The 12110-nt window shown below is 38.5% G+C and overlaps 1 protein-coding gene across 3 annotated transcripts in view; it reads right to left on the bottom strand.

The window, feature by feature from the left end:
* pcdh15a (protocadherin-related 15a) overlaps positions 1 to 12110 on the bottom strand; it is a 192623-nt gene that overhangs the window by 93567 nt on the left and 86946 nt on the right. For all 3 annotated transcript variants that reach the window (XM_029449878.1, XM_029449876.1, XM_029449875.1), the window contains 2 exons: positions 2564 to 2724; positions 258 to 413 (listed from right to left, as the gene is read on the bottom strand). In XM_029449878.1, the coding sequence (XP_029305738.1) occupies positions 258 to 413; positions 2564 to 2724 (317 nt within the window). The remainder of the gene's footprint in view (positions 1 to 257; positions 414 to 2563; positions 2725 to 12110) is intronic.

Below are 12110 nucleotides of genomic sequence, written 5' to 3'. Positions count from 1 at the left end.
AGACAGTCATCTCAATAATATTGAGTCAACAGCCTAATTTGACTCGACGGGACCATTTTGACAGCCAGATTTTAAAATGTCAGACTTCGGTACTGATGGTAACAAAATAAGATTCTTAAGGCAGACAGCAATGCAGGCCACTCTGCCATCTTTGCGGATCTGAGCCAGGGACACTGAGATGAATGAGCTGAAACATTAAAATTCTGCATACAGTGTCACAAATCCCACAGAAACAAAAGCAGGAGTCGCTCCCTCACCTCGTTTACCGCTACATAGTAGCGTGGCTGCTGAAAGCGAGGGGTGTTGTCATTCCTGTCCCTCACAACAATCCGTACCTCGTGATAAATGACAGTACCGACCAGCTCATTGGTGCACTGGACCTGAACCACGATGGTGGTGATGTAGTTGGGGGGCTGAAAGAGAGAAAAGGAATGGAATTGGAATGGAAGTTGTTATACATTCTAATTCTCTAAAGAACAGCATGTGTACCTCATCAGAGATGATAAAATAGCAGCTGTACTGACCTTCACGGATGTCAAATACTTGCAGTTAACAAGCTGACCAACAAGTACAGCAAACACACAATAACATGAAGCAAAAGGGGAGAGAGGTTTTAGCAAAAATGTCTTTTCACAAAGTGCCTTTGTAGCCGAGTGGTTACAGCGTGTGACATATATTCCGGCCTTGAGTCCTTTGCTGCATGACCTCTCTCTTCCTCTCCCTCTCCCTCTCTCTCCCACTCCACCAAAACAAATCTAAATCAATAATCAACCAAAATTGCCTTTCAATCTTCTCACTAATTATGCTTTGCAAAGTATTGTTGTAAACAAATCAAAGCTTTTAAAAAAAAATGTATTCAAAGACGGACTGTGGAGCCTGATTATGCTTTTTAAATATTACATTCAAATAAATTATGTATACGTCTGATCAAACGGAGAGCTGCGAGCCTTGTGCCATGTTCTGTTTAAAATGTATATTGGACAGCAGCAACTTGTCTCATTGCCACCACTTCTTGTCAGACATCATCTGAATTTAGGAACAGGAATGATTTAATGCAACCTGGTTAGCTTCTCCCTCCCCTTCTCACTTCCAAAGGTTTGACTCCCATGTGCTCCTCCACTGTCCACTTTCTCCTGTTAATTGGCCATATTTCTGAGATATTACCATTAGTAGCTTCACTTATAGCACCACACACTCCAAAAACAGCTTCCTCCCAATGGCAGTCTCACAACACTTAATACCCAGTGAACCTCTCACCTCCCTCATATCCTTTACTGTACCATTTAAACTCATCTGTATTCACTGTAGGTTAACTGTAAACCCTGGAGAGCTGTACGGAACATATTACATACACACGCACCGTCTGCATTTAATCATTCACTTACTATATTTAGCACTAGGGATGAATTATCATGCTGACACCAATGACTACCTACGTGGTTGCTATGTTACATTTTGCATATTTTATCTTTGTAGCTTAACAACAGTGAAAAACATCCTGACATAAAATGTGTTATTAAAAGGAAAGAGTCTAGAATCAAGGTGAATTGCGTTATTTTATTGATTATTTTGACATGATAGCCACATTTGCAAAATGCTAATTTAGGCTATCTCACATGTCAGGTTTGATTTATTACTTTCCTTATCTGTTCACTGTTTGTAAGCGTTAAGATGACAAATAACTACCAACAAGGAGCCAAGTGAAAAACAAATGAAGTAAACTGCTTATGTGTTGCACATGTAAAGACAATATACTGGATCCAGAAACTGGCATAAGCCCTTATCAAAATTTTGAGAAATTTAGATAAGCTAGCTAGAGCTAGTACTCTGATAGAAAACCAGGAATGTGTGGCTTGTTAACACATCTTTCAGGTTTCTTATCATTCTCTGCAATGTGTGCAGGTGCTTCATCAGTTCAAAGTATGTATTAGTCAGTCAGTAAAACAACAAATATGATCAGGGTTCGTAGTACAGAGGCGCTACGGGGAGCTCGGCTCTCCTGACAGAGACATGTGCTCCCCAGAAAGTGTCAACGTGCGTGTTTACGCACAGTATCTTTCTAGTGAACGTGTTCTGGCTCATTAGATGCTTTTCTTCATATTATGAGCACAAAAAGTAATACAATTTTCTGAACGTCTATGACAATTTGGTCAACGCTACTTTAAAACAAAAGCGTTTTTTCTTTTTCATCATCAATTGGACGACCTCCCACTGGACTCAGAAATTATATTAAATGTTGAGTAATAAGTACATTTAAATGTCCCTGATGAAACTAAATATTTAGAAACTCACCTATATTCATTCAAATGGGCACTGTGTGTGTGTGTGTGTGTGTGTGTGTGTGTGTGTGTGTGTGTGTGTGTGTGTGTGTGTGTGTGTGTGTGTGTGTGTGTGTGTATACAACTTGAACATGACCATGAGACCAGTGACGAGAGGACAGAATTAGCTTGTGTGAAAACTGTAATCTGCCAAATGAGCTCACACAAGAGAAGCTATGTATTCATGTATGTATTCATCTCTCTGATATCTTACTACAGATCGCCATCCATAGTCCTGTACTCACGTCTCTGTCCAGAATGCGCCCGGTGCTGTTGAGGAAGAGCCTCTGTCGTGATGGTTCCAGTATCACCCAGTAGTCATAGTTGTCCAGTAACGTCAGTGAGATGGTTCTGTCTGGGTCTTGGGCGCGGCCGTTTATCTGCATGTTTTCCACCAAGACTGTACCTGTAAAGGCAAAACAGTCTCCAATTAATACATGTCCCTCTTGTTAAAGGACATTCAGTGTTTCACTCTTTTATTGTAACAGCATGTTATTAAAATCAGGTTGGTGGTGGATGATAAAAGAACATTTTTATGTTTTTTCAAAAGACCTCTGCTACTCGTTGACAAAATGTTTTGTTGTTGAAAAATAATACTGAAAAGCAAAAGCACTGGATGATGAAGGTCATATTACTTCAAAAAATCAGCTGAAATGAAAAGAGATTAAAAAACAAAGAAGCACAGTTTTGTTAAATAATGCCCAAATGGAGCTTATTTGAATGAAGGTTTTATACTTTCTAGACCATAGCAGATGTTTTTCTCTTTAATATGCTTTTTATCATTCTACCCTTTCTGGAGGGAAATTTACATATTTGTTTATAATTACTCCTACGTTGACCACTCAACAGCCCACAAGACTTTAAAAAAGAAACCCTTAGTTAGACTATTCCACATCGTATGTAGGCAGATCTCTTTATATTCCACAGCTTTTAATCAGTGACTGATTTGCCACAGGGGCCCTTTGGGACAACCCTCCCAAAGCCTGTTAAATCTCAGTACTGATTTACTATAAGCAGCCAAATTAGTGGATTTATGAAATAACTGGTAGTTCACTATAAAAAGAAAAAAGAAAAATACAGGAGGAGCAGTGAGGAAGTATTTGAAATAAGATCAGTGGTGCGAAAATAAATTCAACATCATAATTAGATAAAAGCACACCTTGACGTGAAAGTTTCCCATTACAAAACAACAGTTTTAAAACGTTGAATTGAAAGTAATTAGAAAGTTGCATGCATACTACAAATATATGTAAATAAAAAAACATGTATTGACATTTGCAGTCACTCTAATGCAAGGGTGGGGAACCTCTGGCCTCCGGGCCGTGACGAAAAAGGCTCTCGAGCGTCATTACAGCACAAAACATGCCAAACTGCACGAGCTGAAAGGACGAGTGCGTTTGGATAAAGTTAACGCTCTTCGGCGGAGTTTGGCCCAACAAGCAGATCTCTCCAGAGCGTAACATACAAACATGGAAAGATAAAACAGAAAGATGCATTGGATGAAAAGGCTGCTTTTTTTGCACAGCATGAAAGAAAGGTGAAATTAATGGAATGCGTCTTAAATGTTTTAGCAGAGATTATGAGTTCATTATGAGTATGGCCCTCGAAGGATTTTGTAACAATTGAAATGGACCCTGATGGGAAAAAGGGTCCCCACCTCTGCTCTAATGGATGATACATACCCATCAATCTGGTCTAACCTCTCATATTCTTTCTGAAACCATTTAGGATTAACTCCTCCACACATCTAGGTTTTAAATAATTGATTATTTGTTGTCATATTTTTATTATAAAACCCCTCCAACATGTATCTATATCAACTTTGTTATCATCCAACATTATATCATACAGATCATGTCTCAGATCCAGTTGAACTACTATCAATGGCAACAATGAGTTCAGTTGGTTCAGTTCAGTTACCAAACACACAGCTACACGTTTTTATCCAAACATAAGTATATTTGGATAATAAACATGTCCTGCAGATTTACTGTAGACAGAATGTGTTTACAGTCAGGACTACTTTCAATTTCACTTCAATATTTGATATTTCCACACAGGACGAGAATGAATTTATGAACGGAAAAGACGTATATCAAGCTTACAGCCTTTAGGAGTTACAGCAGCGTGACAGGCTGAACCATGTGAGCAAAATCACAGCTGCCAAGCATGAAAAACACATACTGAGTTCTTAATTATTCAGCGTCTGTATTACCTCTATTCATCCCCTTTTCATCACACATTTCACATGTAATCTACAATATACCTGAAGTGAGGTGGTGACTCTACAGAATACATTGGGCTTTCTCAAAACAAGGGAGTTTCAATCTAGTAAATTTAACCACATATGGATGTTGAAATACTGTGGCGATTAAAAGCACTTGACATGCCTCGCCAATCTACCAGCAGTAAAACCTAAGAGGGTGGTTGTACTTTAATGGGCTTTTTAATTACTGCTCATAACATATTGAATTTCATCCTTTCATAAAGCAAGTTCATCCATTTTGCAGAGTCACTCAGCCTCTCAGATACTCGGGAAGGAGTACAGATGGAGGTGTGATGGAAGCGTTCGCCTTGTAATTATAATACCCACTGCTGCGTTTTTTATGCTACTATTAATGACTGCACACCCTGTTTGCAGCAGTCAGGGTTTGATGCATTTGCAAGTTGTAATCACAAGGACCTATAATTATCTGTCTCACTTGGGCTAAACTCCATCTGAAGAATGGATCTTCTAAGAATTCAATTTAAAAGTCAAAAATACCCCCCCCCCCCCCCCCCTGTTGCTGGTTCATTAATCTAAAACACAGCTTTTCATAAATATACCTGCCTCAGTAACTTGAGTGGGGAGCTACATCTTTTTAAAACTCTCGGGTCGTAAATTACACCACTAATGATATTACAAGGGAGGCTGCAGAGAGCCTCCTTTCTTTCTCAAGTTAATTGAACTTCAGCTTTTTTGCTGTGACAGCCACTACTCCCACTGTTCTGGGCACTTCCTCTCTCAATCTCAGTCACGCAGCAAAGTCTCATCAGTCAAGAGGATGCCAGAGTCTATCAGACCTTTACAAACAAGCGCTACCCAGAGCTCAACCGTGCTGTATATTTCTAAATAAATACAATCTCAGTCTGTTTAGTAGCCTGTGACTCAGTCAGGGTCATCTCCGGTCGTAGGCGCCTCTGATCTGGGCTTCACAGTGAACTAACCCCACAGAGACGACACAGAGGGTCTACTTTTATCCCAAATATCAATAATGTTGGCATCCATATATGATGGCACCAGTCCACAAGTGTGGAGGACTGTTTCTGAAAGGGCTCCAGCTTTAGTATGAATACACCTTGCGGTAAGGTTTATTGGTATTAACATGGAGTCCTGTTTTAAATGTACTTTCAGCTTTAACCATAATCTTGATTCAGTGCCACAAGAAGGCCAACCAAAAGACATAAGTAGGTATGAGAAAGTAGAAATAAACAGTATAAACATAGCTAAAAATTCAAATGGGAAACAAAACAAGTGTTTTTTCTTTTTTAATTGTTTTACATTATTTAATCTCTAAAAAAACCAAATAAGATAAAATAAGATTATTTTCCCTATGAAGGTAGATAATAAGCACACTTGTATGTGGTATGTTGTTGAAGGATGGGAGCTAAAATTAATTTTGTGAGAAAATAGCTGAAATTACTATGCAAAGATAGCTCTCTTCTGAAAGCTGCAGGATATAAATGAACAAAAAATCCAGTCATAGCTCATTAAGTATGAATGTTCTCTTTAACAGGTGTTTAATGGCTCTCTCTTCACTCACAGTTCCCTCTCTTTCTTTCTTTTTAATGCACCATTTGAACCACTTCTGCAAAACTTTGCACTTGACTTTAACCATTTTGTACCAACCTTAAAGACCTTTTTTATGAGTGAAAGTTCTCAAGGAAATTGTAGATTTAAAGCTTATCACATTACTGAAACTAAAGTTTGTGAAAGCAGGAAATTAATGATTATAAAACAATGTGAAAAATTAAATGCAACGTTCGATACAGTTGCAATGTTGCTAAGCAGACTCAGCAAGCACTGGGTGGCCATTACCAACACAGTGTTTTACTGTTTAAGTCTCAGGCAACACTTTTAATATAGGACTGAATGACAAGGTAATTTCAGAAAGTCTCTGAGGGGAGTAGACCCCCCTATTGTTATTTCACATTTTCAACTGCCTCGACAACATCTAATTCACACTCATAATATCTATTTCCACCACTACGTGGATGACACAGATTTACTTGGGCAATGACCAAGCACACATGTGCAGTGACCACAGCTGTTTTTAGTTCATCCATTACTGCTGCCAAAATATTTTGAGATCTTCATAACTGGCCAAAATAACCAAACCACCTGGTTTCTAACCCCCTCTTTCTCCCACTGGAGAAATCCTTTTGAACAAACTCGGTATGAATAAACCAGTGCTAACTAAGCATGCTTCCTTTAACTCAGGAAAATTCAAAAGATTAAGCATAACTCTCCCTCCAAAACACCTGGACACTGTCTTTGTAATGTCCCATTTGGATTATTGTATTCCCCTTTTATTTGGAAATGGTAAAAAGGTTTCTCAAGTTTCATTCCGTCACGTAAATCAGAGCATATTGCTCCCTACCTGGCGTCACTTCACTGGTTACTTATTCATTTTAGAATTGATTTTAACATCTTACCGATTACTTTCAAAGCACCTGGGTTCTTCCATATGTGGCTGAGATCCTCTGAAGATCCTGTTTTGGATGTTCAAAAGACTAAAGACCAAACAAGATCAGCCTTTGTTCAGTGTTCTGCCAATGAACAAATCTTAGAGTCCAAGAACATTTCCACAAACAACTTTATGTGTTTAAAGGCTTTGCTCAAACAACACTTCAAGGAGAGTGCATGACTGTTAAAAGCCTCTTAATGTTAGCTGTCCTTTGTGCAGAATTGTCACACTTAGCACATTTGGAAAATATAATATAATGTATGAACACAGCTGTCAGAGCTAACATCTTTTTGCATTGCATACATGCTAATGAAAAAATGGTGTTCATTACCATTCACATACTAGAAAAAAACATTAGAGGAGATGTCTACTGAAAATAAATGCATCAATTAAGGTCATCAAGGGAGAAGAACATATTTATTTAATATCATCTGCTTTGTCCACTGCCTTTTAAGTTTTTTTTTTAGACATGTATTTTTTAGACATCCTTGCCCTTCCACAGACAAAAAGTACAACATCTAGGGAGCATTACTCAATAAATATAAAATGAAATTATACACTGATGCTACTAAAAAGAATATCTAGTATCATACACCTTTCTCCAGTCAGTGCAGTCAGCATGAGTAAAAATATAAATATATATCAAATTATAAGACTAGATGTATTCGTCTCAGAAAATCCTCACAAGTGTTTATCTTTCTTACTCAGGCACACACTCATAAACACATACAGTAAACATGTGCACCAGCTGTCAAGGGGCAAGCTGTGCAGCAAGCATTGCCAAAAGTAAAATATGCATAATACAGCCACCACCCAATGAGGAGGGATATAATATCCCTGCCATCTTAGCACTTCAAATGCTTAATAACCTCTAATTACTTTTGATATAATTTGACATGAGAAACATCTGTCTGTTTATGCATGCCTGCCAAAGAAAACTAGAGTCAAAGAGACAAAGAAAAAATGCTGCAGCTGTTTCATTCAGTGAACAGGGACTCTTCCTCTGGAGAAACAAAGTGTTTTTTTAATTCATTTTCATACTGGGTGAGGTGCACGCCATACATATGGACATGCTGAGCCTATATGGGGCCCTGAACATAATTTTGTTAACGCAGGGCATCTTTATCCCATCAATTTATCAGGGAGCTAATTTGCTTCAGTGGATTTCCAAAAATAGCCAAAATACAAACATAATTTCCAGACTGCAAATTGTTGTAAAAACATCCTCACGGTACAAAAGCAAACTACGCACTGAACATAAAAGGACAGCTGAGGCTGGGTATGTCAATAGATTTGCAGATATTTTGTCAAGTTGGACAAGTGACTTGATGGCGTTACACGAAAAGTCATCCAGAGAGCCTCATAACTAAAATGGTCATACATGGATTTTCAAACAAAGTAGTAGAATCACATTTTTAAATGTCAGACTCACTTTGTGTTCCAAAGGTAGCAGTGTAATCAAGTGAGTGCAGAGTAGAGCTCGGTGTATTCTCTAATGATACGATACAGCTACATTCAGGGTATTGTAAGTTTGGAGAAAAACTTCACAATCAGCTCCAGCTTGTATTGACAGCAAGGACAGGAAGGCCATGGTGTCTTTGTACATTTTTCTAGCTGTAACATTGCATAGAAGCTGGATGTGTAAGCCGCACAAGATGGAGAGACCATTACAGTAATCAAGCCTAGATGAAAGAGTTCTGCAGTATACAAAGCAACACCTCTTGCTCTGCAGGATCCATGTTGATTTGTAAATGATGAACATACTTAAAAGGTTAGAAAAAGGAGCATCTTTGTCTGGTGGCCAATTATGGCTCCTGCTACCTGTCTCAAGTTCTCTGTGGAGATACATTGTACTTTTTGTTAAGGGTGGTTGGTTTCAGTAAAACAAGTATGTTTAGTCTCCATAACATGATGGTGACAGAAAGAGATGTGCCCCTTTTTTTTGCTTGACAAATAAGCTTGTAAGATCAGTTGTATGTGTTCTACTCTGTGTATACACTGTAGGGACAGGTATGTTTGTTATACCTCGTCAGTTTGTTTTAATAATGGCTGCCTACATTAATTGCTTAAATTGAAGACCGCTGATAGATTCAAACATTTCACGCATTTGCAAGTAGATAAAAAAAATATTTTGATTTCGAAATCTAATTTGAATCTGGTTGGTTTGAGTGGCTACTTTTATAAAATTCAAAATAGATATTTTACTGTCTGGGAACAGATGCAGTCACACTGCAATCAAAATAAACTAATGCACTAACAAACGTGACGCATCATTGTTTAATTTAGTCTGACCCACTTGTGCCACATAGTCAAGCTGATTTCATCTCTCTTGTGTAATTATTCTATTCTTTTTTGAATGAAAGCCAAAGAAGCAAACTGGTCCAGCAAATGAGTTTTGACAGTGCAACTTGCATAAATTCATAATAATATGATGGGGTTTTGTTTTGTATGCCAGATTGCAGTGTGATGAGAACGGTTTAGACAACCCCTATGCAGTCCTATGAGTAAATGGACATAATACACTGTACAATAGATGGTAACATATGACTCAAACCATCACAGAGGCCAATATGTTAAGTGATTTATATTATCATCATTGAATCAATAATCAGTGAAGGATGGTGATATATTATTATAAGAATTAAGGGATGCTGCTGTTCAGTATATATACATATTCTTATGTAACCTTTAATTAAGTCACAAGCACATCCCAGGTAAAAATATTACAACCTACATTGTGCATACTGCACTTATCAGTGCAATAAAGTCTGTATACCATTCACTAGGTCAGCGGTTGTCAACCTTTTCGAGTCACGACCCACCAGAATAATCAGGTGGGGGTCCCCAGCCCCCTCCCGTTGGTCTGCTACACATACAATACAGGTATTGGATTGTAGGGAACACAGTATGTGACCCTAACCCTAACCCTAACCCATTGTTACAAAGCAATGTACTACCAGAAGAACCGACACAGCTAAGTCTTGAGCTAGCGCCTCACATTGGGAGTTTTATTGGGTGGAACCATCAATGTAGGTAAACTCCTGCCCAAAAATGGCTATAATAGAACCAGTCACCACATTTACAATAACTTCCTTGCAGAAACCCCCTGAGTCACGTTGATACAATTTAAAGGCGCAGCGCAAACAGGGGCAAAGAACAACTGATCCAACTGGCTTGGATCTATGACTCAAGTCCTATCAATGCTTAAATACCAGATAGCTTTGAATCTGTCTAATCTGCTATGGTGATATTCAATTACATGACCACATTCTAAGCACATAATTAGCAGTGCATGTCTTTAATAAAGAGGGTGTTAAACTGCTTTAAAAAACAATGTGTTCCAGACTGTATGTGTGTACATACAGAATACATCCCAATATGAAACTAGACAACTCTTGAGTAATATATTCTTTGCCAGTAGAGGTAGGTAGGAGGCAGCATCACAAAATTGGGGCATCGTATAAACCACCGCAGCATGACGCTGAAGTGTCTGTAACAAGCTCAGTTAGTATCTGAATTCCACATAAATGCGGTCTGTCCAAAGCTCAAATTTTAAGAACCAAGCTTTTCATCTGTGATGTCATACTGATTTACAGCCCGGAGCTGCTCCATTGATAATGAATGGGAGAATGACTTTGAGTATTCCTAGAACGGTAGCTTGAAAGATGTCCTGGGTATTGGAACTGACTCCCATCCAAGGACTGCCATCATTTTTAAGCAGTTCTCTATGCAACTGTACATTGGAATGACATCAGAGATGGGGCAAACTCATCTCTCTTATTTCTAGAGTGATGAATATTCACCACTACACCCCAAACTGTTCCAGGGCATAGGAAATGCATATATTATTTTTTCTATTTAGCTAGATTTAACCCATGTATTGTTTCCTGATCACGTTAAACAATGGATATCTATATTTTCCATCTGCATCTGAAACATTTAGAAACCAAAAACGTACACATTCTTTATGAAAAATAAATGATCACTCTTAAAGAGCCTACAGAATGATATTTCGTCAGTGTTATTGGGCTTGGTATATGATAGCGGTTGTATTTCTATTGTGAAATGTGCCATATATATATTTTTTTATTATTGATGTATTCTTAATAAATCACGACCACATAAAAATGACTTCCACTAACAACAATCGGTCGCTGGGCCGAGAACATCCACTTCAGCAATGTTCGGGCGATGACGTCACAAGTAGAACACAGCCGCCGCCAGTGTTTGTCTGCGTTGAAGCGTCCAGCAAAGACTGCTGTCGATTATTACGAAAAAGAATGGACAACAATCGATCGCCAAGGATAATTTGCAAGCGTTGTGTTGTATGGGGATGTGGGGCCGTCTCCAAATCTAGCTTTCTGTGGCCAAAAGATGATAAAATGTCGCGTTTATGGACACGACAAGTGCGTAGATGAAACAGTGGAAATATCCGAGCCAGAGTCCGACATCGCCACGTCTGCCGTGCTGTCTGTGTATTCAACTGGTGGACTGTGTTCTACTTGTGACGTCAGAACACGGCGTCGGCTGTTTCCGGTAGCGGCGATGTCACATCGGTGGTCGACATACTAAATCGTGATTTATTAAATACTGCGGGCATAGTGTCATTAATAACACATCATTTTACACCCCAAATAGCATTCACTATCATCAGTAGAATGTCATGTTTATCATTTCGTAGGCCCTTTAATGACGAATATACTAACTGAACGTTTCTTTGCATATGGACAAAAATAGCTATGTGTGACATATTTTGAAAGAGCTCAAGTGCAGTGTGCAAATACCACATTTAAAACTAAGAATGGGGTTTGCTTCTCTACATGACTGAATACTTTGCAGTAGCTTAATACTTTTTCAATTGCCTCTACTTGGTGCTAAACCTGAAGTGAGTGAACACTTTCTGATTAGTTTAAAGTCCCACTGCAGTCTCTGTTAGTCAGACAGACTTAAGGCAGTGCAAGTTCATTAAAAATAAAACTGCATTCATTCAAAAGGAACACATTTTTGTCAGCTTTCCTGGAGTAAAATAAGTTCATAAACATGTGACCGAGAAATAAGGTTTCCT

Source organism: Cottoperca gobio, chromosome 15 (genome assembly GCF_900634415.1).
Source record: "Cottoperca gobio chromosome 15, fCotGob3.1, whole genome shotgun sequence".
NCBI lineage: Eukaryota > Metazoa > Chordata > Actinopteri > Perciformes > Bovichtidae > Cottoperca > Cottoperca gobio.
This window is presented reverse-complemented; position numbering and strand designations above follow the sequence as displayed.